At 49.1% G+C, this 27,666-nt stretch overlaps 1 protein-coding gene across 3 annotated transcripts; it reads right to left on the bottom strand.

Moving 5' to 3' along the window:
* SSH1 (slingshot protein phosphatase 1) lies at nt 1-27,111 on the bottom strand. Of its 3 annotated transcripts, XM_048963622.1 has the most exons (15): nt 26,858-27,111; nt 24,088-24,128; nt 13,944-14,047; nt 12,506-12,570; nt 11,796-11,917; nt 9,679-9,747; nt 9,284-9,349; nt 7,846-8,040; nt 7,498-7,591; nt 6,412-6,540; nt 5,502-5,548; nt 4,495-4,641; nt 3,589-3,789; nt 2,077-2,692; nt 1-1,674 (listed from the first exon to the last, which is right to left on the bottom strand). In XM_048963622.1, exons 1-15 carry the CDS (start codon nt 26,921-26,923, stop codon nt 397-399), a joined length of 3,240 nt encoding a protein of 1,079 aa, XP_048819579.1. In that variant the 5' UTR covers nt 26,924-27,111; the 3' UTR covers nt 1-396. The 3 variants fall into 3 exon arrangements, with proteins under 3 accessions (XP_048819579.1, XP_048819581.1, XP_048819580.1); XM_048963624.1 differs by lacking the exons at nt 24,088-24,128; nt 26,858-27,111 and adding an exon at nt 15,474-17,123; XM_048963623.1 differs by lacking the exons at nt 24,088-24,128; nt 26,858-27,111 and adding an exon at nt 14,886-15,447.
* Nucleotides 27,112-27,666: the final 555 nt, after the last annotated feature.

Here is a 27,666-nt window from a genome sequence, read left to right as displayed (position 1 = left end):
AAAAAAATTAAAAAAAAAATGAAGTAATGACTAATTGTTTTGCTGAGACTCTCAATTCAGCATTTTATACAGGTAGATGGAAGTATCTATCCATATACAAAATGCATTATTATACTTGGCAAACATATGAGAAACAGCATCCTGCAGGACAACAGGCGGATTCACACACACGGTCCTCTTCTAAGCCATGCAAAACATTTTATTTTTCCCTTGTGCCATCCATGACCCAATTACTTTTTTCTCCCCACTTAAGAGTACAAGGAAGGGAAGAAGAGGTGGCATCAGATGATGGGTGCAAGTCAGATGATTGGTGCAATGAATAAATGCCTTAGAAAAATAACAAAGAAAAAAAACCAACAACAAATATCCAGCCCCCCACTCCCCGCACAGAAGGCATCAACTTTTGCCAAGCCAAAGCGGAGTCTTCATGTTCCCAAGTGCCGGCTTGGCTGACATCTTGGAGCCAACATCTGCACCCCTTGGGGCAGAGGGTGGCTCACAGAGCCCGGAAGACTCGCTGGAAACGGCCTCCTTGGAGCCCGTGATGGTCGACACGTCCACGTCGCTGGACAGGTCCTCGGAAGACAGGTTAAGACACCCCAGCTTGGCAAGAGAGTTGGATCTCTTCAGAGGGGAAGAGACAGTCAAGCCGGCCAGCCGCAGCCGGGTCTCGATCTCCTGAGTCCGCTGCTTCACCAGGCCTGGCTTGCCACGCACGCTGTGGATGCTGTCACTGCTGGAGCTGCGCGTCAGATTGGAGCTGCGGGAGGACGAGGGGGTGTAGCAGATGGTCTTCAGGAAGTCCTTGGTGAAGCTGCTGGTGTGTTCCAGCCTGCACACCATGGGGATGGAGGCTTTCTGAGAGGTCCCCCCGTCCAGCACGCGTTTGACCTCCAGCTTCTCCAGGTCGCTTTCAGCATCTCCGGGTTCAGGTGGTGAAGGCCTCAGGAGGGGCACGAGGCCGGGATGCGGAACCAGCTCCTCGCCTTCCTCTGCGATGCTGGGCTCTGTCCTGCCCAGGGCGCTCTCTCGGAGCAGCACTGAGGTGTCTGAGGGCAGGCTCCTCAGCCGCTCCAGCTCTTTGGTGTGCTTCCTGACCAAGCCTGCCTTCTGCAACTGAATAAGGGACTCCTGATGCTGCATCAAGTAACTGTTAGCACTTGGCTTTTCCAAGTCTTTACTGAACAAGTACTTTGGATCCTTGGTAGGTTTGCTATCTTTTCTGGTCAGAGACTCTTCTTTCACCACTTCTGTGCTAAGCAGGCTCTTGTCACAGTGCGAGTTCCTCCTGGGCTGCAGTGTTCTGACAGGGATTTCTGGTGCATCTTTTCCTTTTTCTGAAAAGCCACACTGATGAGCAACCATTGATTTGCAAGCACCGGCTTCCAAAGCACCTCCTCCTGCTGACAGAGGAAGCAGTGCCTCAGTATTTCTAGTCCCAATTCCCTCCTCCATGCGTGCCCTGCTGAGAAGGTGCTCCCCCAATGGGGGGAGGTGGGAGAGGAGAGCTGGCTGCGTGCAGATGGTGGAGCTGCGGTGTGCAGAGCTGGAGTTCAGCTTCTCACACTGTTCCCCAAAGGAGTCTGGAGCCAGGCTGCCCGAGGAGTACATGCAGTCAGCACAGGACTGGTAGGAAGGCTTGACTTTACTGAGGATCCCAAACACAGCATCATGCTGCAAGAAAGAAAACAAGGACAAATCAATGGGCACAGAACAGTGAGAGGCAAAGGTCATGAGATCTACGCAGCTTTGAAAGGCTGCCCACTGCCCTGTCTCTTCATGCCCTGCAGCAGGAACAAGAACTCCCAGTGGAAGGACACCTACTGTCTCAAGTGATGGTCACGCAAGCAAGCTGCCCAGAGCAGTTTACAGTGCACTCATGTGCGTGCTCTGTCTGGCATCTATATCCATAGCTTGGGCAAGCAAAGCCACGTTCAGAAGCACTTTGAAAAGGAAGAAGCTCATCATGGAATGGAAGACTTTATCCAAGTCAAACGAGACTGTGCTATGAAGATGAGTAGTTCTGCTTGCAGTAGTCAGCCATGCTAATCACCTACACATCAGATCCATACGCACCTCAAAATCCTCTGGGCAACTCCTTTTGCTGTTGTTGTTATTCAAGTTCTCCCTATTAAGCCTGCTCTCCTCCTTGTGCATGGACAACCGCCGCTTCCACTTCTCCACCGGGTTTTCCTCCCTGATACCATCCTCCCCTGCTTCCACGGCGCCCAGCACCATCCTCGCCTTCCGAGGGCTGAACTCTCGTTTCTTCTTCACCTCCTTGTCACAGAAGCTGCTCAGCTCTGCCAGAGGCTCTGCTGGCTCCAGGCCTTTGGCCATCTCCGGAGGCACAGCTGGAGGCTGCCTCGCCAGCGAGGCCGCACGCTCTGTGAGCGCATCCCGTTCCAGCTGCTCCACGTGGCAAAAGCTCCCCCTGTCCCCAGGCACCTTGTTCTCCAGCAGCGTGTCCGAGAGGCGGCGGAAGCAGTAATTGAAGCCCATGGGCAGCTCGGTGCCTGCTCGGTTGTCCAGGTAAGCTGACTGCGATGGGGTGTCCAGGTCAGCCAGCCGGTTTTCAAGGTCGATGTCCAAGCTCTCAAGTAAGAAGTCACCTGACCCTGCGGTGCCATCTGTGCTCTGGGGGAGGTTGCTCTCTGCCTGCTGCTTCCACAGCTTGTTGTGGCGTTGCTTGCTGGAGGAAGGACAGAGATACAAGTGAGCACAGAGGAGCAGCTGCTGATGGCTGCGGCACAAGCTGAAAGCGCTCAGCTCCAGGAGCATCCCTCCCTCTCTATGCACAGAGCAGATTCACAATTCAGAACAGACTGATTGGCAGGTCCAGCCCCACCAGGGCAAAGCCATCCTGAGCACTGAAGGAGTTTGCCCACTGCACCTGCTCCAGCATCTCTTTGGCCCAGCAGACTCATAGTAGGGTCCTGCACTGCAAACACAATGGGTACAGAGACTTCTGCCAGCATCAAATGCTCTGAACCAACATCTCTGCATGTTTCATGGCACGGCTTTTGCCAGAGTGGAAAATTTTCCTTCTCTACCTCAGCTAGAGCAGAGGCCAAGTGAAGTGTGGAGCATACAGAAACCCTTATTAGATACCACAGCCTTTGCAACGACAAAGCCTCATGATTGGCATGGTCACCCAGAACGCTCCAACACTGCCCAAGCTCAGTTCTGCCTCATAAAACAAGAACAATGTTTTGCTGAACAGCCTGGCTGCTGAGAAACACCAACACAAGCACAGAGAAACACTCAATGAATTACACCAGAGCTGAAGACAGCTAATTTCCATCTGGGGTGGGCTGGCAGAGAAAAGGTTTAGAAAAGTGCAGTTAGCCCAGGCTCCTGCTTCTGCCCTTCCAAAGAGCCCCTCTGCACGGTGGTGTGGCCTTCAGGCTGCAGCACCACACACGCTGTCACTGTCTTTGTCGTGTTCATTGCAAGAAGGGTTGATTGCCTGAACAGAAATCCCTGGACCTCAGTATTTGATGATATACTGAAACTCTAAAGGTGCTGCCAACAATGAGGTCCTTTGATTTCCTGCAGATCACCTTTCCGTTCATTCTGTCACCTTACCTTGCATCTAAAATGCCTTCATACTCCAGAAGCTGTCTCATGAAGCCTGCATTTGGCCTTGCAATGCTGCGTTTCTGCTTCACGTAGTTATAGGCCTTTTCCAGTGACCAGCCAAACTCTTTCATTGCATAAGCTATCACAGTGGACGCAGACCGGCTCACGCCCATTTTGCAGTGCACCAGGCACTTGGAGTGATTCTTCCTGCAGAAAGATGAAGAAAACACCTCTCTAATGTTTCTGCTTATCCTATGTGGTGTTGACATTTTAAATGGTGGAGGGGCAGTACTTTGTTCTGCTAACCACTCTAACACCACAGCTCTGTAGGTCATGAATGTTTTAGACTAAGATGCCCACGAGAAGAATTCTCCTCCAGAAAAGGCAGGAGGTGGGAAGGCCAGTCTCAGCCATGCTGTCACATCAGAGGCCACCATGAAGCCTCCCACCCACTTGCCCAATGCTTTGGGCACAGGGATAAGCAGCAGCCTGCATGTGACAGCAGCAGGGTGTGATGGGCTCTGTGACCATCTCTTGGGCTCGTTCAACAAGGACACACGTTGGAATATTTCCAGAACATCTCAAGTAGAGGAAATGCTCTCGTTTCCTTTTAGAAGCAAAACAAAATAATTACTATTATTTAAAAAAAAAAAACAAAACAACCCCATGGGTTAGAAATGGGTTAAAACCAGCACAGGAAGACACAAAGTACACGGAAGCTCCAGGGACACAGAACTCCTGGCAGCAGATGTAACACAAAGCCCAGCTGCCACCTCCAGCTGCAGAGCTGGCTGGAGCACGTGGGGCAGTGTCACCTCCTCCAGACCTCAGGCAGCTTCTGCTGTGGCTTGGATTGGATGCACTCTGCTTGGACGCACTCTCACATCAAGCCACGTCCCCCAGCCCACTTACTTGGCCTTGTTTATGAAATGATACGCCTCATTCCAGTGAGCCAGGAGGTCAGTCGTCTCCTCATCATACACCCGGATGTTGTGATAAGCAAACAAGCCAGGGAAAAAGTTATCTATTTCCCTGGTCACGTTCAAAATGTAGTCAATGCTGCGGAGAACAAAAAGAAAAATAGAGTTGAACTGCCACGGCCAGGAAAAGGAAACTGATGCACGTTGTGAATCTCCTGATTCCTGCCAAGCACTACGGCAGGGTTTACAGTGTCTCTAGGGAGAATGAAGGCCTGTATTGATTTACTATTTCATATCATTCAGATAAATCAAGGCTGCAGGATATTTGTTTCAGTTTGCCCAGCTTTGACTTCTAGGCACCGCACGTCAAGATGCCCTCATCATAGATCAGAAGCACTGACACGCTGGTTGATCCACTTGCTCAAAGATGTTCAGACATCTGTTCCCAAGGATTCCAAATTAAACATTTTTAGTCATGCTGTTGAGCAATCATTTTCAGTTTCTCACATCAGAGGTGGTGCATGCCTTGGGAAAACAGCAAATATTATACGTAAAATTCTCACTCATCTAAAAAGCCTGAAAATAAATCAAGCCAAGAAGTGGTGTGGTGATGACAGTGTGGTGAAAGACAGCCCTGCAGCTGCCTGTCCAGGCAGGTGAGGTGGGGATTGCTCATCCACAGCAAATTCTGCTCCATTTAGATGGAGTTTTTCCTGAATGCTGCACTGTAACATTCGCTCTTCTGCAGCCTGCAGGAATTTACACCTGATGTCTGCTTCATACTTGGCTGCTACACACTGGGAGGGTGGTTAAGAGGTCTTGAAGTTTTGTTATTCCCACTTCGTATGTGAATATGTGATGGAAACAAGACAGGAAGGCTTTCCTGCCCAAAGTCTTGATATCAGTTACCCACATTGCTGGGAACTCTTCTTACCATCTACAAATGCCACATGGCATCTCAAGAGACCTGACTCACAGCCTGGAATGTTCAGTACTCACCCTGAGCCCTGCAGCTCCTCCAGGTTAGAGGCATTCCACTCCGACCCCTGCAACAGTCACACAGATAAAAACATCTTTCAAAGGAGCTTCCCCATTTCTAAGATTCTGAACTGCCCCAGTCTCAGCACTACTCCTCAGCTGCCAACTGCAATGCTGCTAATGGTTTCTAAAGGGCACAATTAGTACCACCAGCTTCAGACTGATGTGAAGAACCATCAGATGCTGCCTGAATCATTCTAGCAGCCAGACCAGGCTTATCCTAACAGCCTCAAATTCAGGCATAAGGAAGTTCACAGTTCCTCTGAAATCAGAAGAACTGTGGATAAAAAGTCATAAGGGCTGTACAGCAAGAAATCCTGTAAGATGCAAGAGTCAGGGGTAAGTTCAATCCCAGATCACTGTGCCCTGGCCATTCTGGATTTTTAACCACTGTGATCATAAGTATATATATATATATATGGGGAGCATGAGGCAAATCCTGCAAGTTCTAGAGGTGGCTACACTGGATCTCACTGTATCCACATAACAGAAAGCTAAATTGGATTTAAAAAAGCAGGATTTGCCCTCAGACATCAGCACTTCCTCTGACTCTCTCCAGGAAAAAAAAACTAGAAGTGACCCCAGCATAACAGGCACAAATGTGCTCATCTCAAGCAAGTCTTTGTTCCAGATGGCAGCGTCTGGTTTTGCCTGGAGTTCCATCTAGTGGCAAAACATTACATAGAATACACATCTTTGCTTCTGCTTAAAGTTGAAGGACACAGCACCTTCATCCAGCCTTCCTCTTCATACAGCTTTGGCCACGCACGCAGAACTTGATACCAAATGCAGATCCCCACAGCCCAGTGACCCATCAGGTCGCTCTCACTGAGCCTTCAGCTCTGCTAGAGCTCCTAACAGGGCAACTCACCAGATACAAGTGATCAAAAATCAGAGAGGGTTTGTCCATCTGACCCAGGATAAGCAGCATTTCATTGTCTATGAATTCCTTGAATTCTTTCAAGTTGCAATTCATGTGTTTTTCCAGCTCATTCCGGATCTGCAGAGCAGAAAACAAAGGATGCCACCTAGAATCATCTCTGTTCACTAGCAACATTTACTGGCACTCTTTCACAAAGCACTTTTTATGTACTTCATTAAAGACAGCAGGAGGGATTCAGCCTTTTGGAGACAAAGAATCTCACTATGTGGCATCTTAGGCCCCCATGTTTGAGATCTGTGAAGAAGACTTCAGATAACATCCAAGTAAAACACACATATATCATGCACCTCCTTCCAAAAAATAACTTGAGATGAACAAGACCCAGGAGAGCAACTAACAAACATGAAACTCAAAACCCAAACCTACACAGAGCTATTGCCATTTGCTCCAAGTACATCTGCACTGTGTCCCTGTGGGACAGATCCAAACTCGTTTTAGCCTTGACTTGTGACTCTTCATCCATAGACATAGCAGCAAGGTCTCACCAGTGAGCCTCTCTGACATTGCTCAGGAACAAAGAAAACAGAATCTTAAAGTGAAGCCAACAAGGAGAAAGGAAAACACTGCTTCTTAGCACCCTCTGTGTCCAAAAACAAGTGAAGATCAGCATGCTCCTCTAAAACAGCCATGTATACTCACAGCTGGGAGGACACAAAGCCACTAACTGCAACTTTTCAGAGAGCTATCTTTGCTTACAGCACCGTGAGGAATAAGGGGCTCCAAATTCACTGCTTGGATATGCCCATAAGTGCTGCAAGTTGGAATGAAGTATCACCTCTGATGCCACTCCGGCTTGTTACTAAGATCTTGAAAAACGTGCTCTAATATTGGCATTACTCTGTTTTACAACTAGGGAAAGAGGTGCAGCAAAGCCAAAGAGCAGAACCTTTGAGGATGAGTTGGCAATACACTCAACAGTCAATGGCACCTCATCACACAATGTCTCTTTGTCAGTATAACATTCTCTGGAAAAGGAGTCTAGCAGGAAGAATAATGAGAAGTTTTTCTATTTACCTCCTTGGAAGTCACATTTTCCAGGTCTTTGCTCATCATGATGCTCCGGAGCTTGGCTTTAATCAGGCGTTCTGTCCGTTCCCTTTCAGTTGGCCTGGAAAGGAAGAGGGAGAGGATGTCTCCAAACCAGCAGTAAACACTCCTGAGACAATGCAACAGACACACAGCACACAGTGCTGGTGGGAAGGACTTGCATTGAAAGCATCTCGACCAGGAAAATGGAAGAGAAACATTTGAAGGCATTTAAAGTAGAGAAAGGAAATTAACTGCCAGGAGAACAAAAGAAACAAAAAAGGGGATTTCTCTTGTGAACAAAGTCAACTTTTCATAATAAAACTGAGAACTGACTTGTCAACAAACAGAGCTGGAGAGTCGGGGCGGGTGGACTCCAGGTCCTGCATGGCATTCCACTCATTGATGCAGCTCTGGTCAGAGCTGATGCAGCTTTCATAGTACGTGGCCCAGACCAAGGCCATCCCACCTGGGAAGTAGTTGTACCTTCTGGCAACCTCACAGGCCTTATGGAGGATTTGTAGAGCAGACCTGCAGGATTGGGAACAAAATTGTGCAGGCATAAGTACACACACATCAGGATTAAGAGATTTTCATAGAAGACTTTTGGCACTGTGTTGCAGTCACTTTTTGAGAGCTGCAGCTTTACTGCATCAGAGTTCAGTGGAGCATCTTGAAGGTTTTCTTAAGAGCCCATCTGAGATGGAGGCTCAGATCTTCTCCTCATCAACTGACAAGCACGAGGCACAGCCACTCCGGGACCTAATCATTAGCTAACTTGTAAAGTCAGACCAAAGAAAAACAAAAGAACATGGACAATTTTCAAACCACCTTCAGCAAGGAATCAAATACATATTTACAGCATTCTTGGCCCCGACACGCTCCAGGGACAGGACCCAGATTGGGTCATTTGTTTTTGTAAATCTTAGCATTACTTTTTCTTTCCTCCCTTCCCTCCTCCATTATTTTTTTTTTAAGGCCCTGCTCTGCTCTGAAGATGTCACTGTAGTGAACATATTAACCACATCTAAGGCTGCCAACAGGAGGGGCTGAGTTCAAAACAATGACAGGATCAAGTTTGGTTTGTTTCTGTACCAAACCATCCCTGACATTCTCTACACCTTTATCTTGTCCCTACCAGCTATGACAAGCACAGGAGTTTCCTGAGGCTCCACAAAGAACTCAAGGAGAGGCATTTGCTCTGTTTGGGGCAGGATAAAGCCTCTTCAAGAAGGCATTTGCTGGCACAGCTGCTGCTGATTCAATCGTCTCTGCTTCAGCGTTTTGGAATCCCTGCACATGGGAGGGGTGACAGGAGCTGAAAGGTGAGCATGATTGCGGAGTGGCACAGAAAGTTTCCATGCAGAAGCAGCCCCAGCCTGGCCCCAGGAATGGGGCAGAGTTGGAAATGCCATCAGTTTGGCAATGGGTCACAAGACTCCCTCATACTTGGGAGGTTATGCATGGAGAGGAAAGACCGGGTTGGCACCCTGATGAATTCACACTGGGCTTTCATGTCCATACATCTCATCAGTGCCATTTCCCACTGCCCTCATGTCACAGAGCACACAGCTCCAGCAGAAGATGCTGGCTTTGGATCAGTGCTCCCAGAGCCCCTTTATAACATTGCTGCCAGCTGACACAGGGAAGCAGCATCTCTGCTGCAGCTCGCTGAATATCAGCTATGGAAAATGCTAAAATGCAGTTTGTTTGTTGTTAATTTATTCACAGAAATTACAGCCTCTTTCTCAATAAAGCTAATTAGCACACATACCACATGGCTTGCACCGACACTGGCTTGAAGATGTGCATTCTCCCAGCAGTGCTCACACTGAAGCCACTAAGAAAGAGGGGGAAAAAGTCACAAACTGCACTTCTCTGCTTTCAGGCTGCTGCAAGTTAGCTCTAGGAGCACCCACAATCAAAAGGAATAAGGGATGAGAATTTCCATCACCAATTTTCCATTATCCCCCCAAAGAAAAGTGACAAGTGGACACCTGCCATACAGCACCAGGAATGGGAGCTCCACCCCTGGAGCTCCCTGAATTAAAGGACTGCAGCCACGAATCTGAAATTGGGACTTAATTTGTATGGTGACAGAGTCTCTCTCCCACAGCAGCCCCAGAAGGGAAGGCCACTCACATCCATGCTTTCAATGGGGCTTCTTACCCATCGCCATCAAGATGGATCTTAGTATCACTCCACAGACGAAGAACCATTCCTATAGTGCAGCTTTTACTGGAAGAGAAATGTTATGGATGTTAAATATAGGCCACAATGCAGTCATGCCAATATCCTCAATTATTAATAGTCTTTAATTTTTAAAATCCTCTAGCCTTGCTTTAGTAATTCCTCATATCATCTTCAGCTATTTCATGTGTAGCACATAAGGAGATGGACAACTAAAGTGTAAAGGTCTTCTCTGATACCAGCTGGAGAACCAACAGCACAGAATCAAGAGTCAGAACCACCATAGCTGCCAGAATGCACTGCAGTATTTGTCTCATCACCTCTCCTCCTCTCTCACCTTCATAAGCTCAGTGCAAGGAACATCCCTAACAGGACAGAAGAACAGGATATAATCTCTGAAAGCAGAGATTCAGCTTTCAGCAAGTGCTGGCAGATGCTTTCCTTTCTGCTCTTTGCAGAGAGGATCCTGAGGGCCTTTCAAAGGTTTGTGTGCTTGGTTCTCACTTCATTGCTTTGGCTGATAGAAAAGAAAAAGAAGCATTTTATGGGTGTACCTCACCCAGAAGAACACTTCTATTTCAAAGATGCAATTTGGCAAGGAAACTACTATAATTGGGGGCCAGCAACTTTCAACCACTAAATAATTCAGTTGCTGAGATATTAAAGTTTTAAAGGAAATCAGGACGCATCCAACAACCAGCAGCAAGAACTCAGGATTGTTTTGGTTTCTTTTATTCTATTATTTTTAAAGCCTTCAGCCACTGCCTACAGTGAATCAAAGGCTATTACAAAGCCAGTTTGAACTCACACATAGACAACATAACACTCTCGAGCTCTGTGAGAAAAAAGTTTCTTATTAAACACACATATAAGGAATAAAGCCCACAAAAGCCCAACCAGCCCAACTCTCAGCAGCCAGCACACTCACAGCTGAGAAGTGCCATTTCAGCCTCAACATGGAGCCTTGGAGTCCCTCAACGAGTCATTAATGCCAACAGACCTCTTTATGCATGACACTTTTCCTTAATTAACAAATCCCTAAGTTTTCAGAGGCAACTGAATGAACCAGCAGAACCTCGCAGTTGGGATGGATGTGCCTTTACTTTTCCATCTCTCCTCTTGTTTCACACCAATCACCTCCAGGAGGAAATCACTGGATGGTCACCTTGGATTTGGAGAAGACAAGGCCAATGCTGCCTGCTGTTGCAGATGTGCCAGGAAGGAATGTAATGTTGGAATTTCCTCCCTAACACCAACAGCAGTAATTTAGAGCAGACACAGAAGCAGCACCAAAGCCAAGTCAATAATCTCCTTAGGAAGGCACTGCTAGGAGTTCACCAACAGGACTCAGCAGTGCAAAAGCTCTCCCTTCCCACTTCAATCCACAGAGGTTTAACCAGACAAAAACACAAAGCCCCATTGGCTGTGTCAGCTCAGCATGGCAGCATGCTCAATCTACCCAGGGAACAGAAACAAATCTGGAAGTCTGCCTTCTAACTCTAGCTCTGCCAAAGCAGCCTCACCTATTCCAGCCAAGAGCTGTTCTTGGTTTCCTCACCTACAACTGGAATTATGTGAGAAGGTCTGCAGCAACGTTTTATTTTCATTTCAAAACATTCTGTGCTCTTATCAGTCAGACAAAAGGAACAGCTCATTACTAACACATTTGTTTGTTGGTTTTGGAGGTACTTCTGCACTATTGTTGTTGATACTATTTGGCAACTAACCTACCTGAAACAGCTCCATTGCATCATGCCACGAACAGACTTGAAGTCTGATGGAGCAAATAAGTTCCACTTCAGGAAACATTTCCACAGAAGCATTTTGTTGTGAGGAGAAAGCAAGCTACCACAAATGAGTTAGATACCACAGCCCTCCAGATGGATTACAAGTGAATGCTTTGCCCACAGCTGCATAGAGTGCCTAGAGATTCTAAGGAGACTGAAAGTTCTCTGGAACAAAAAGCGCTCTCACAACGGTCAGAAGAATTAACAACTATGTCTCTTCTTTTGCTGGAGTACATGAAAATTAACTGCTTGGGGACAGTTGTTGACAAGCTTTCCAGAGAAGGCCGCCTGCCTTTGCCCTAGACATACCTCTCCTTGCTGGAAAAATCCACACCCAGCAAAATATTCTCTTCTGTGTCCTGCCTCCCGTTGCTGTACACAACCACCATGTACCGCACTCTGTCCGTCCATACGCTTTCCAAACGGACAGCCTAGGAACAACAACAAAAAGACATCAAGCTCTGCACAACAGCTTTTGGACAATCTGCACTTCCATTGCTGCCTAATATTTTACAAGTGTAATTGTGCCTCAAAGCTTTATTCAGCTGCAGGATGAGAGACATTGAGAGAGGTAGTCCCTCATCCAAGCAAGGCCAGTTTGTCTTGGAATCAGGAGAGGATTAGAGATAAGAGCAGTCTAGATGACCTGTCCCACGCTGCAGAAGCATTACCAAATACCATCTGAAGGTTTCCTCTGAAGATGTTCAACTTGAAAGCAGGTAGAAGTACTGATTGTGCACTAAGCTGGAGAACCTTAGAGGGCTCTTCCACACTGACAAGCCTTCACTGAAACATTCTATCTAGCCATTCCAGAGAGGGTAATTAACACAGACTCAACTCATAACCTGGATGTAAGGATCAGCCCCAAAGTTGCATACGGGGAAGCATGGTGGGGCTGGCAACCAAGTGCAGCAGTCTGAAGCTAACCATGAATTTGCCAATGCTTTCTGTGACCCTGTAGAGATCTGGTTCAAACTCCTCCAAGAGAAAGAAGGGCAGGAAAATGCACCTGTTCTTACCAGTTTGATTCTATCCTCACAGCGAAGGAGGTTGATCATCACCTGGAGGTGCTGGGGCAAATCACCTGCAGTGAGAGCAGAGAAAACATCAGAAAAGGTCATCCGAACATAAGCAGCTTCTGAGGAGGAAGGGCTGCAGGAGTGGCTCTATTCAGGTGATGCATCCCTTCTGCAACAAATAAAGATCTGCTCATGCAACTACTCCAAAGCGGTGGGTATATTTCTGCTCAGCAAAAGGAACAAAGAATCTACAAGAAAACAAACCAAGTTCACATCTAATAACTTGGTAACACACTCATAACTTTCCATAGAAGATAAAATTCCTTCCGTAGGATGTTTGCTGGGTATACCAAATTGCTGACAACTGAAGAAACCCAAAGCCACGCTTGGCATTCAAACAGCCTCTTTGTGCTTGGAGTGTTTACTAAGCAGCAGGCACACAGTACCACACTGTGCCTTTCCCACATGCTTCTGCACTCAAAATGCCCTGATGAGCTTAATTCTTCTTGCCCCTTAACCACTTATTACAAAACCATCAATGACAGAAGGCATAAAAATACAGGATGAGTGGGATCCAACTTCCTCAAACCCCGTCTGCTTATCAGTCCTTACAGACCTTCACCACACAACTCTCCTCCCACCATTTTGGAACACTGGAGTGTGCCTGGAGGAAGGACAAGCTGTTCTCAAACCACGAGAAATGCCCACAGGCCAGATTTAGATTGGTTAACTGAAAAGGGGATTTCCTGAAACCAGAAAAGGGGCTGTAAGGAGATAAGAAAAGGGTGTTTGTCCAGAGGCTCAAATCCCACTGAAAGCGTACCTCACTTTTGAGAAGTAGCACTGAACAAAACCAGCAACAGGTGGCTTAAAAATAATAATAATAAAAAGAAAGATGCTGTCATATGAAGTCCCAAGCTTCAGACTGTGGGAGGATGGGAGAGCACTCAGGAGAAACATCCCTGACACACTGAATCAGGAGCTCAGTAACCACAGAAGGGGTGCTGGAGCCATATGACTCAACCCATTGCATTTTCCTCCCCACAGGCCAAAGGAGAAGGCAAAGATCAAACTACTGAAGCAGAAACAAGTGACATTTCTTCACTGTAGGCTGCAGAAAATAGGGACACACATACAGCACAGACCCTGGCTTAGAGGGCTTTCCTGGCTACAGAATGCCACAACGTCTGCAGAGAATAAACTTCTGCTCCAGATACACTTCCAAGCAGATGACAAAAGTTTAAACAAAGACAAGATCACCATATGTTCCCATTCATGTCAAGTGGACTGAAAACCTGCTTTTCCCCAGCAGGTTGTACAAAACCCCCTGTGACAGAGGAGCCAACCACCGCCACACCTGCTGTTGGGCTGCCAGTATGAAGGAGAGGAGTGGGGAAGAAAGAGGGAAAGGAGCATCAGGCCATGCTTTAATCCATACCTGCATGTTTGTGAGGATGCTGGAGACTTCGCTGGCCCTGGGAGCTGTTTCCTTGTTGCAAGAAGAGGGCTGCTCCTTTCACCATGAAAAAGCTCTCGCTTAGGCTGGAAAACAAAGGACACAGGAAGTCAGCTCAAAGGAAACAGCAGCAAAACGTGTGCTCCAGTCAGTGTGCCTGGAGAAGGAAGGACTTGTACTCATTAAAACACAGCAGGATTTGCCACAAGAAGCTGCTCCCAAAGGTAGATTCTGCCACTTGCAAGGCACGGCTCCAGGATTATTCATGAAGAATGGTGTCATTTTCCACCAACATTTTATTGCTTGGCCATAGCAGGGTATGCTTGCCTGAGCTGTCATGGACTGAAAATGACTTTATCACTTGATTATCAAATTCTGCAACTTAAAAACAGTAGAGGGTAAGAATTCCTACAGGCATAGACCTGTAAATAACTCCAGATCATCTCTTGAGTCAATCAGTCCCTATTAATTTCAGTTCTTGAGATTTCTTTGGAATGCAGAAACAGGAACACAGAGCTATAAATCACAGATATACAGGGCAGGGAGGGAAGGTGAAAAACCTGCACAACACAGCAGAATGAAATGAAACTTCGGGGCGAAAAGCAACAGGCACAGCAGCAAAGGCATTTCTCTGCTCTGCTGAGACACAACTGACCTGGGAAACAGTGCTGATAAGAAGGGAGGTCACAGCGTAAGCACACACAAAGCTGCATTCCCAGATCAAATGAAACATGGCTAATGAGAAAGCCAATCAAAACCAGCAGTTAGAGCAAGGAGCAGCACAAGCCTAATTACACAGTCCTGTAATGCACTGCGAGCATTTCAGAAACAGACAAGGACAGAAGTGGTAAAGTTGGCGTTTCCCACAGGGCTGGAAATGAACATCTCCTAAGCCACGTTTTAGTTGCCACAGTAAGTGCTTACCTTGCACTTCCTACCCCACTCCAAACATCAGGCAGGAGCATCACAAGAGACATTCCTTGCTACAGAGCCCAACTTTCTGCCATCCACACTTCCCAACACAGACAGCTGTTCGTTACTGGCTGCTATCAACTAAATATAAAAGCTCCACTATGAGGCTGTGTGCCACCAGAGTTACTTATGCTACAGAAAATGATCCCATAGCAGCTGCTGCTCCCACTGCTCGTCTGTTCTGTGCTCTGTCCCTGAGGTCTTTGCCCCTGGCTAGCAGTGAGAACCAGCAGTGTGGTAAAGAGCCATCAATTCAAGCCTTCCCAGCTCCTGCTCCAAGTCAGGTCTTCCCTCCCCCAAGGACAGAGCCAAGGTTTGCAGTTGCTGCCTGAATTTACAGCTTTCTTCAAGGCACAAAGCTCCCAGAAAAGCTGGACTGGGTTTACATTTGAGACTTCAGTCCCCCCTAAAAAGCAACCTAAATTCATAGCACAAGCTTCAGGCTCCCTCAGCCCCATCTCAGACCAACAAGCTGTCGGCAGGACAATTGCACTGCGATGAGAACAAAGCTCTCCCCATTTCTGCTCCCACAGCACTCACCCCTGGCTCACCGGGAGCTCCCAGCGATGGCCCCGCAGCCCTCACCACCAGCACCCACCAACAGCAAGAATCCCTGCAGGCAGGCACTTGGTCCATCCCATAAGCAAGGCAGGAAGAGCCCTGTTTCCTTCTTACTCCAGATCTAACAGGAAAGCATTAAAAAGAAAAGGACAGAAGTGACATCAAAGCTGCGACACCAACACAATGTATAGGATGTTCACTAGATTGCAGCCTCGTGCATAGCCAGCTGGTTTATCAGCAAGAGGAAAGGAATGGTTAGATAACATGCAGCTCCTAACGCTCTCGTTCACAGCAGGCAGGAAACCTTCACAATAAGGCAGAACGTTCCCAGTCAGAGAGCTGTGCTGGGGGAGCAGAAGTGCCCGCAGGCAGAGGTTGACACACACAGCACACGTTTTGCCACCAGGTATTTATCTGCATGGCAATGAACTGAAGAAGTGATTGAGAGCAAACTTTCTGTTCTAGCTGAAAGTGTTCTAGCTGAAATGCTTGCGCCTCCATCTGCACAAAGCACACTGCTGAGTAAGTCAGCTTGTGCTCCCCAGCACTGCAATTTCCCCCCAGCTGCTGTTGGATGCAATGGCTCAGTGCTGCACAACAGCCACCGTGAGTTGTCCTGGAGCACCAAAATGGTGAGGTTACCCAACGCTGACCCTTAACTCTGCTCCAGGAACACTTCACCCTCAGCCACTCCATGCGAATCCTCTAATAGCTAACAAAATAAAAGTGAGAAAAAGGCATGACGTGACATCCCATGACATCCCAACCCAGCGTTCCAACACTCTGAAATCCTGCAATCCCAGTAAACATCCAAATTCCAGCTTTTTTTTTTTTTAAATCTCCCAAAAAGCCAAAAAAAAAAGTCCCATCGTTACAGAGCCCCCCAGCTCCCTCCCCAGCAGCAGTGCTAAATGCCTTAGCAAGCAGCGTTTGTTAGTGACATAAATACGAGTGGTTTATACATACTAATTTGGACTGGTTTTCTTTGAACAGCAGAAGCATTGTGCTGGCCCAAGAGTCAGGCAGAAGTCAGTAAATTCAAAAAGATTCATAACTAGCTGTAAAACTCACATCCTTTTGCTTCTAAACCCATACAAAAAGAAAAAGAAAAAGAAAAGAAAGAAAAGGTCGGTCGTATATTCTGTGCAGAGCAATCGCATCTGTTGATGCTACCCAGGAACTGGATGACTTCTACAGAACACTGTGTCTTCCACTGATATCCTGGCTTGAAAAAGCACTTGTCCTAACATATCCTGATGAAAGAAGGCCTTTCAGGAGGGGAAAAAAACAGCTGAAGCTCGTCTAATCACTTCCCTCCTACAGACTGGTGCGAGCTGTTTGTTTCCTCCCCATGCTCACAGAGCAATGCAGGGCAGGACGAGGTGAAAAGCACTGCACTGATGCTTACTTTCCATATTGCCCAGTGCCTTACTGATCTTTACATTTAAAGCCCTGTAATAGAATGTCTGTGTGGCAAAGGCATCGCAGTCAGATCGGGACACTTCCTTGCTTACGGTGCGGCCAGGTGCTGGTGTGCTGCTGAACAAGAACCTCTTTCAGGTGGTTTGCAATTCCTCTGTCAGGGACTGCCTGTAACCAAATTCAATGAGGACTGATTTCTTACTGATCCTTGGTTAACTCCTTCACCACAGTAACACCAGTCCCCCCAGAGGAAGAAGCAGCTTTCTGTTCCTTTTTTGCCCTGCCCCACTGGCACACACACAGCACAACCCACCGATTTGCTGGATGCCCTCCCAGAAATCCCAGCCAGCATCACTGCTTTCCAGCAGCCCCTTTTGGCTCTCAAAGAAACACTGAGCCCAGGGATTTTGCTGTGGCATGGGATCTGGGCGCTCCAGAAGGGCTGCAGAGCATCTCCTTATCAAATGATCTCAGTGGAGCACATCAGCCCCTTAAGAGGGGTAAAACCTACACTTACAGGCACCTGGGAGCTCCAAGTGTCAGCAGGAGGATGCTGACAGAACAGCTGCATTTCTTTGCTGGCCATAAACCAGAGGTCCTGCTGTGCCTGGAGCTCTGCAAGGAGAGGATGGTTCTTGACTACAGCACCTCTTTGCTCTGTCCGTTGGCTCCACGCTGCTCAGCTTTAAAAGGAAATATTTCTTCCCCTTTGGGAAAGCTCCAGAAGAACGTGGCTGTAACGCACATCAATTACACTTCAAGTTGCTTCAGAACACAATAGGCAGTGCCTCATAATCATTTCAAAACACCGTTCTCTGAGTCTGCAAAGGCAAACAAGCAGTGCGCAGTCATCCTCCATCCTCAGCAGTGCCCACGCTGTGTGCCCTGCAGGGTGCTGTGCTCCAGCAAAGCTCTGCAATGGAGCCTTGCTAGGCACAGGGCCATGCCATGCTCTCCTGTCACTAGATGTTTGTCAAATTAAGTCTCTTAATTTCTCCCTTGTTAACAGAATGACACACACAAGTGGCATGAGGGCAGAGGAAGGCATCAGTCCATTGGGGCTGAGCTAGAGCTCTCTGGGGACAAAGGCTGCTTCCAGACTTCAGCAGCCACACCGAAATAACACCAGCTACACTGCAAAGGAGCACATCAAACAGAAAGGAAACTCTGGGAAGAGAAGGAGCAGGAAAAATCCCAACCCCAACACAGCAAAGGTTGTCCTACAACAATGTAGAGATCTGTGACACGTTGATGAACTGACCTGAGATGGGAACTGCAGGCATCTAACCACCTCCTGACGCTGCACTGCTGAGGCAGCTGCCTATAGGGTAACTAGGGAAAATGTTTGCCTTCTCAAATAGTATTTTATTACCCAAAAATGTGAGGCAGGAAGGTTCTTTCCATATTTGTGGCTACATTAGGGTGTGACTCTGATGGGTTATAAGAAGCCATCACTCTAAGCTGAAGACATAGAATTGACCAAATATCAGGCAAGGCGCTCCAAGAAGAAACCCAAAACACCAGAATCAAAAACACCAGCTGCAAATCACAGCACAGCCCGGAGCTCATCCCCATCATCCCCACAGAGCCAGGGTATCCCGCATCCATCCCATCCAAGGAATGGTAAGGAAGGCAGAAGACTCAGCAGGACTCGTGTTTTTAAGGCTGTGGAGACACAAGGAGTCTGAGCATGCATTGTTTGGCTGAAGGCGTGGGCCACATTCACAGCACAAGAATGCTGAGAAGGGCTGGAGACACTGCAGGCCATTCACAGCACCAGATACTAACTCTCCTCCGGCACAAAGAGGAAAAAGAAAAATGAAATCAATCTTGGAGCCCACAAAAGCTGATTTCCTAAGATAACTAGATTGCTTCCAGCCACTCCTGCTCACTCCATGCAGCCTTCAGTCCCGCTCTGTGAAGACAGTGGGGACAGGAGGGGACATGGCAGCTCCATCCCCATTCCATGGCTTTGTGCTACTCCTGCTCAGCTCCATCCCAGCACCATACTGGCACGGAGCAAGACCCAGATAACAGCTGGAGCCCTGCCTGAGAGAGGTGCAGGAAGAGGGAAGTGAACACAACTCTCCATTTCAGCAGAGACTTGCGCAAAATAAGTTAGCAGAACAGCTCCCAATGGCCTGGGGAGAGAAAATCTTAGGAATCCCTGGTACGTGACGGTGAAAGGCCAAATAAAACAGAGATTGTTTCACAAGGAAAAAAAAAAAAGATGAAATCCTTTTTGCACATCCATTAATTGCAGAGTTCGGAAAGGCACGGGGCTGAGCGCAGCATCCCCAGCTATGCAACATGCTCTGAGCAAACTTCGAATGGCAGCAGGCATTTCTGAGATTCCCACTGGAAAATGAGGTCACTGTTGTAACAGCCGTAGGGCCAAACCCCCACAGACCTCAACCCATCCAGCAGCTGCTTATTCCCCAAATGCTGGTTCCCTTCCCTTGCAATGACAAGTCCCAAAGCCCCGTGTTGTCCTACCCATTCTTTTCTGTTCTTTTTCCTTACAGTTCTGTTCTTCTTTCCATGCTAAAGCCATAGCTCTTCCAACCTAAACCACTCTACGATATGATTCTACGAGGGCAGTGAGGCCTTCTTCCAACCCAAGGCACTCCATGATATGGTATGAGCCCTCCAGGAGTAGCTCCTGCCCAATTCCAATCCCATTCCCCAGGTGAGCTGGTGGAAATGGCCCCATCCTCCTACATACCTCCCTGTCAGCTTATGGGCTGAAAACAACACGCTGTGTCATTAAGTCACCCCAGTTCACCCACTGGCAGCGTTTCCCAGAGACAAGGAACAAGTGGGAACTTTCCAGCCACACTGATGGAAAAGAAAAGGAAGGTGAAGAATGCTTCCATGGCTGGAGAACGCAGACCCCAAGCAAAGGTCAGCCAGGACACAGCCAGCAGCATGGGAAGCAGCAGTGGCACAGCAACACACAAAACAGCTCAGCTGCTGCATTTCAGAATGACTCCAAAAAAGGCAGCGGAGACCAGGCAGTACTTGACACATTGGTAACGTGTCAAAAGGAAATAAAATAAATCTTGATGGATCACGCAGGGCAAAAGAAGGGCAGGAAAAGTTCTAACCCAACACAGGCACCCCCTCTAGCGTTTGCTGCAGGCTGCCTTCACCCATCGAAGCCCAGGGACTGGGGTGAGCAGCACGGTTTTGGCAGGGAAAGATGAGTGCACAGGGGCTGGGTGCAGCCCTCAGGCCTTCCATCTGCCCTCTTCATGGGGCAGAGAGGCAAAGCAAGCTCTGCAGAGGGGTCCTTCTGATCCCACTCACAAGCACATGATGTGCTTTGCACTGTGATCCATTCATTTGAGGCTGCACTTATGCCTGCCATACTTTGCTTTTCAGCGTGCCATTAGAGAGCTTCCACATCACAGATCTGAGCACTGTGTGAACGCTGATGAAATAAAAACCTTTGTGCTTTTCACTGAAAGTGAAGCCATGCCTCTAAAGGTGTCCTGTCCATTCCACATCCTCCACAACCTCCCAAGGGCATTTGTCAGGCTGGCAACAGCCCCATTTGTATGAGAAATCCCTGACTTGCAGATCTTGGCAGCTGATTATCAAAGATTAAGGTATTTAAAAAAATCAGGAGGCATTTGAAACCAAAATATTTTTCTGACCCGGCTCTTAGTGCCTAAACAAACAGTAACCACATTGGCCTTTACAGGAAAAAAAAAAGCATTCAGCACGCAGTCGGTTCCTTTGATAACAGGGCCAGAGGGTTTATGCCAAACTGCTGAGGTTCTGGGGGGAGGAAAAATAAAAAGAAAAAAAAAAAAAAGGGAAAAAGATTTTTATATAATTTCTAAATCTTCTGATCACTGCATCTCCAAACCTGCAGCCTCCTGCTGTCCAAGCAAACTCATCCTGCTGCTCAGCATCGAGCCTGCAGTAGTTTCCTGGAAAGGCCAAATCCCAAAGAAGTGGGAGAGAAGTGCAAGCTTCCCCAGCTCTCCCTGATATCCTCACAACTCACTGCAGCATGGCGAGGCCCAATGATATCCCCATGGGCTCACATGGCCACACCTCAAGCCAGAAGCACCAGCAGGTCACCAGCCTGTCACTTTGCTGCTCCATTGTACAGAACAGGGCAGGATGCTGCAGCCCGGCCAGGATGTGATTCAGCGTCCTGTTTTGAACAGTGCACAAAGCCAGGAGCTTCTGCCCCAAGACCTCCCTTCAAACAACTGCCATGCAGCTGCTCCAGCCCCAGGTACCCCCAGCACCAAAGCACAGCTGCTCAGCTCCACGCCGTGCTGCCACGCACAGAAATCCCTGCAGGAGTTAAAGGTTAAAGCATTAATAAAAAATGGTTGTGCATTAAAATCCAAGATACAACAAAGCACAATAAGATCCTCCCAGTGCAACACGTGGCTCAGAGTTTCCCTAACCAAAGCAGCCACAGCATCAGGCAGAAGCCTGCTTCATTACAATGAATTTAACCTAACGAGCTCCTCCTAACGAGGCTGTTTTGGATGCCAGCAGGACCACGCTCTGCAAGGAGCCTGCCTGTGGTGATCCTCCTCTTGCTGGGCTGCAAAGGATTGGGGTTGGGACTCATAAACCTGTAGGCTCCACCTCATTTCCCACTGAAACTGAGCTAATGCACACCCCTGTGTGCTTGACGAAACCTCGCCTTGGTTGAGATTTCTCAAGACCACGTGGGTGCTCTGCAGGAGAAAAAAGAATCAGGGCACAGCATCCCATGGCTGGGCAGCATTTGGGAAGGAGGATTGCAGCAGATGATGCAAAGAAGGAGCGGAGGCTGCTGGAACGCCTTTGGGAGGATTCCTAAGCACAGTAATGTCTCTAAAAATGCAGATAGTGAAATCTTTGGAGGAAAAGCTGAACATATTCCTTCTCTCTTTTTTAGCATAAAAGCTTTTTCAGGGAGAAAACAGAAAGAAAGGCATTTTGGAATGACACAAACCATACAGGAACTCAGAGCAAAGTAAAAGACACAGCCAGTTCTAAATCTGGGACACAGACCACTTCCTCCAAGAGTCAGAGAGAAAGTCTGATAGCTTCACATCACCACATCCAAATGCACAGCCCAGAATGAAAATCCTCAAGTTTTTTGGACAGAATGAAAAGCCTCTGTTCGTGTGGAAGAAAAAGCTATGTGATAACTGAGCACATCCATTCTGTATCCATGAAATCCAGTCGGAGCTGGCAGCAGGTTGGACTCTTGTTTCCAACAACTCTTCCTTCTACCTATCAGGGCCTCTGAGGTCTGCAAAGCTGTGTGTTGGAATGCTGACCCCTGTGCTCAGGGCAGATGTGACAAAGCACAGCTGACACCCAAGACTCCAGCAAGGCTGCTCCAGGATTTAAAATCCATCAAAACCATCCCAGCCCACTCCTAGGCTTATTTCAGAGGACCTGTTCTCTGCTGCTGCAGAAGCAGCACGATGAAGTTGAGCAATTCTGCCACCCCATGGGCACCGGGTAAAGTTTCAGGAAACTGATCCAGAGCAGCTCTAGCAGGAGGGGTGGGATTCATCCAACCCCTGCACAGAGCATGTGTCATCTATCACCAAAACTGCATCTGCATCAGTGCCACAGATTTCCCACATGTCCTCAGTGCTGTTCCCCTGAGCATAGCAAAGGCTCAGCACCAGAGCCGACCCATTCTCCAGGTCTGTTTCACAACCTGGTTACCAGATTCTTAACCTAAAAACTGTATAGGAAAGAGCAACCCAAGAGGCTGAAGGACAGGGGAAGCTGTTGGGATCTCAATTTAACATCACTTTTCAATGACGTGCAGAAAAGCATTTGGATTTTAAGCTCAGCCCTGTGCTGTCCATCCCCACAGGATCACTCTGGTCAAAGATGGGTGCACACTTCTGGCTTGCAAAGTGGTCAGTCAAAGGTGGCCCTCAAATTCAGCCACTTCCCAGCCATCCCTCTGTGCTTTGCCATCAAGCTGACTTGTAATGTGAAGGAATAAAGTTGTATTTCTTCATTTGGTACAAATATCATTCACACAAGCAAAATATCAGCCTGCTGTATGTAGACTGTTACTATTCAAAACAACACAGAAGAAAGCACAAGGAGCATAAGAATGTGCTGCTGCCCATGATGTCAGTGGGTTCCTGCTTAAGTTCTTGTGTAATGAGGCCATAATCAAGATGGGAACAAAACCAGGAATCCTGAATTTTGCTTTAACATCAGTTGCACCCACGTCACATCACCTCCTACCTTCCTCTCTGAGTTCCCTTGCTGGATAATCACAGTTGTGCTCTAACATCCACACACTGCACAACCCTGCTGGGTGTCACAGGATCCAACCCCAGCCAGCTCTGTCCTCAATACAGCCAATCCACCAGCCTGCAGTAGAAAGCTGCCACCACAGTCCAGGTTTTACATCACTGCTGCAACACATCTCAAACCACACAATGGAATGGAAAGAACAAGAGCAGACTCAAAGCAGCAGCATTTGTGGCTTTGCTTTTCTCTCAAGTAGGAAGTCGTAACGAGAAGCACAAGCACTGTTGTGTTTTTACATTTTGCCTCTCAGATGGTGGTTGACAGGTTAGAAGGTTATCTACAGCAGCTGGTTTTAGAGTGAGCAACCCACGTCATTACTCAGAGCCCCGCCAGGTTGGTGTCCCACCAAACTAACTGTGTTGTTACTGCTCTTGTGTCTGCACAGTGTCACCAAGGGAAGCCTTGTTCTTTTCCAGCAGGGCATCTCAGCCTTCCCCTCCTCCTATAAGCAAAATCAGTACAATCCCCAGAACCCAGGAAGCAAAATTCCCTTATGGGATGGCTCTACATCCAGGAAAGCTCAGAGCTCTGCTCCCTTCCCTTCTCTACTCAGAGCTCCAGAGCAGCAGCAAAGAGAACTGCTGAGATAACAGCTAAGTGTTGTGACCAGAATTGATGAGCAATTTTCCAGTTTCTTCCCATCAGGAACAAAACAAACTCCCTCTTATGCTTTCAGTTCATTAAGCCCTTGCCTCAAACCCAAGCAGATAAGGTGAAGGCTGTGTCCAGTGCAGAGCTCCCACAGGGCTGGCCATGAAAGGGGAACGAGAAGCCAGAACTTTGGGTGGGACTGGGACTCCAATGCATGGCACACAATTAACAACAGCAAAAACAATGCTTACAACCAAACAGCTCTGCTTACCTCACATTTAATTTGCGCTCCTCATCACTGCCAGCCTCCAGCTGAGGGAAGAAAAGGAGACAGAGAAAGTTACACGCTGGTTGTTTCCACAGGACTAAAAGAATACATTCTTTAAAACCATCCTAACAACAGTGGGTGGTTGCACCCCATGTTTTTGCAGTGCTGGGGATAAAGGAGACACTCTGGCAATACATGCCTGCTGACAAAGGGGCTCATGGGGGCTTTAAGGCTATTAGGCCCTAATCCTGCAAGCTGGTCCTGCAGCGTGCACCACTCTGAAGCACAGCAACCTGTTCTGTGCATACAGGAGTGCTGGGAAGGGCTGGGTCTGCTTCCACCTCCCCACCAGCTCACAGACCAAATTCCGCATTAAAGGAAAACAGAGTTTTGGTTAATTGCATCCAGAGCTGACTGGAAGAAAAAAGCTCAAAGATCTCTCCTTTGCTTTGCTTCTGCATGACCAGAATGAGGGCCAGCAGCATCCCTCTGAAGGGCTGGCTGTGCTGGAGATCCAGGACCTTGTGGATTGTGTTGCAACAGGGAAACTTCTGCTCAGACCTGCAGCACACAGGACACCAGAGCCTGGATAACTCAGAGCATGCTCTCCTGTGTCTGTGTCTCCCCAGTAGCACCAGCAACGTTTTCTTATTTATTAACACTGCTTAAAACCCACATCAAACAGGGTCCTGGGAAGGGTTAGTTGTTTTCAGGTGGTTTCTCACAACTCAAAAACAAGCAAGTAGTTTCACGCCACACATTTAAGCTTAAAATTTTGAGAGTGTGCACATAGGGACCAGGTTGTTCTGCATCCTCCTCCTATTATGACTCAGGGATCAGAGTCTGCAACCTGCAAGAACCACACGACCACTCAGTGTGGGTACTGAAGTACAGCCACGGGGAGTAGAAAGAGGCACAGATCCCATCTCAAACAACCACAACGGACGACGATCTGGAGGAAAGCATACCAGCTCTATTTTTAGTTTGTTTACATGGCGTGGCCAGAGGCAGAGCCAGAGGCAGCCGCAGTGCTCACAGCACCCTGAGCCCCTTGCCCACGGCCCTGAGAGAGCTGCAGGGTCCAGTGAGGTCACTGCTGTGTTTGTTTGGGTCAGTCACGTAGCAACAGGATGGAGAGCAACGTTTTTTAAACAAGCAGGACTGCAAAATCCCAGATGAGGTTCAGCAGCAGAGCTGGGCCTGGAGCTGCTCTGAGCTCAGCTTTTGCAGCCACTGACTTGGTTTCAAGTCTACTTTCCTTGCTGCAGGAAAGAAACAATGGAAGAGAGAAGCAGCCCACAGCACAAGCACAGCATCTATCCACATTCTGAGGCATTACCCACAAGGGGTATGGAATGAGCAAGTGGGGCCAGAACACACATCGTGACGCCACCACTGCTCTGATGGATCGCCCCTATGGATTTATGGTGTTACAACAGCGAGTCTCGTGAAGGCAGCAGCATCCATTTCCTACATTCCTTCAAGCTGAGGAGTTAAGAGAGGCTGCAGCAGCTTACTCACAATTAGCAAGAACATTTGGTCATCATTTTCCATTTTAAAAAGATCTATCTTCTGGTAATTAATCACCATACGCTAAAAACCCTGTGAATCCATCCCTGGGAGAAGGGGGAGAAATGAGGCACTTTTGGGGGGGGATTTTCCTTTGAAATCTGCTATCAGGCTGAATTCTGACGGTTTGTAGCTCTGCAGGGCTGCATGCCAGGAGGGAACATTCACATGGGAGAGGGGACTCCTCCAAGCGCCACCAAGGCACAGCCAGGAAGCAAGCTTGGTGAAAAACCAGGGGTCGCATGGTTACCCCACCAAGAAACCACTGGTGGGCAGTGAGCTGCATGGCACGAAACCTAACCCAGGTGTGCATGGGCAGGGAGTGAGCAGCCCACCTGGACCTTCCCTCCCAGTTAAACCCAGCCCAATTGCACCAGCTGCACCTGGTGGTGGCCATCTGCAGAGACAGGATGGTTGGCAGGTTTTCATAGAATCATAAAGCCCAGAAAAGGCCTCTAAGACCACCAAGTCCAGGCCCAACCCACCACTGCCAGGCCCACTCAGTGCAACATCTCCATGTTCCTTTAGCAGCTCCAGGGACAGTGACACCACCATGTCCCTGAGCAGCCCGTGCCATTGCATCACCGCTCTTTTGGATAATTTTCTCCCAGTATTCATCCTGACCCTCCCCTGGTGCAAACTGAGGCCACCACCTCTCATCCTACTGCTGTTACCTGCGAGTAGAGGCCGACCCCTCCCCACAACCTGCTGTTAGGAGTTGTAGGTAGCCATGAGCTCTCCTCCCCTGAGCCTTTCTCCTTCAGACCACACTGCTTTGTCCCGTTCTGCAGCTCTGAGCAGCAGGATCCGTGCCAGAACCCAACACGCTCCTTCTGCAGGGCACAAGCACCATCCCCACATCCCTCAGCCAGGGCAGGGCTGCTCCGGGCCCCAACCACCGCACGGAGCTCATCGCCGCACAGCTAAACGGGGGCCAGCGGGCCCTGACAGGTGACAAATAGGATTGCGCACCTGCGGGGCCAAGGGCAGGGAGGAGAAGGATGGGGGGCGGGGGAAGAAACAGCTTTTTGGGGTCACCAAAGAGAAAGACGGGAGGAGGGGAGCGGTGGGGTGCAGCAGGCGGCAGCGGGAGAAGCGGAGCCAGCAGAGCGAACCGCCGCTCGGCGGGGCCGGGTGCATCCCAGGGACGGCCGGGCCCCGCGGAGGCCTCGTCCGAGGCCCACCCCACCCCTCCCCGCCTCACCTCGCTGGTGCTGGCCGAGGAGGCGGCGCTGGGGGTCGGCGAGCGCTGCAGCGTGACCAGCGCCATGGCGGGGAGGGGGCGGACCGCGGCGACGAGGGCCCGGCTACAACGGCGGCTGCGGGGCTCCGGCCGCCTTCATCCCGCCTGGCGGCTGCGCAGCACCGAGCCCCGCCGGCGGCCACCGCGCTGCGGGGAGGAGCGAGGGCTGAGGGGCGGGGAGAGGGCCCGCCAGGGCGGGGCCGAGCGGGCCGGGAGCGAGAGAGGCCTGGGGCCGGGCGGGGCCTAGCGGGCTCGGAGCGGGGCAGGCCTGAGCTGGGCGGGGCCTAGCAGGCCCGGTGGGGCCTAGCGGGACGGAGTTGAGGGCGGGGCTGGGGGGTTCAGGGCCTTTGAGGGGATGGAGCTGCTGGGTGCTCGAGGGATGGAGGAGCTGTGCGATAGGGACGGGCTGAGAGATTGTGGGTGCGGCCCGCGGGAGGGAAGGCTCTGCAGTGCTTCTCTTTGTGGGGATTGTAGTGGTGGGAGTAGGAGAGCAGCTGTAGCCTAGCAGAGGTGGGTTTAGGTGAGATGCAAGGAGGAAAATCTTCAATGTGGGGCTGCGGAGATCATTCTGAGAAGCTGTGGGTGCTCTGTCCGTGGGAGTGCCCGAGGCCAGGCTGGGTCTGCCTGGTGTTGTTCGGTCTGGGTGAACTCGTTGCTCCCTGCGGCTCCCTGAAGGCACAATATAGCAAGGGGGGGGTCCCTGCTCCCAGCTAACAGCGATAGGACGTGAGGTGATGGCCTCACGTTGCACCAGGGGAAGATCAGGCTGG

This window comes from Lagopus muta, chromosome 17 (genome assembly GCF_023343835.1).
Source record: "Lagopus muta isolate bLagMut1 chromosome 17, bLagMut1 primary, whole genome shotgun sequence".
NCBI lineage: Eukaryota > Metazoa > Chordata > Aves > Galliformes > Phasianidae > Lagopus > Lagopus muta.
The sequence above is the reverse complement of the archived record's forward strand: the minus strand, read 5'-3'. Positions and strand labels throughout refer to the sequence as shown.

Coding starts and splice junctions, on each gene's coding strand:
- SSH1 (XM_048963622.1), bottom strand. CDS start 26,923: ATGGCGCTGGTCACGCTGCAGCGCTCGCCGACCCCCAGCGCCGCCTCC. Junction 8,041..9,283: donor GTGTCGGTGCAAGCCATGTG/GTATGTGTGCTA, acceptor CCAATCCTGCAG/GTCTGCTCTACAAATCCTCC. Junction 4,642..5,501: donor GAGGAGCTGCAGGGCTCAGG/GTGAGTACTGAA, acceptor TGTTCTCCGCAG/CATTGACTACATTTTGAACG.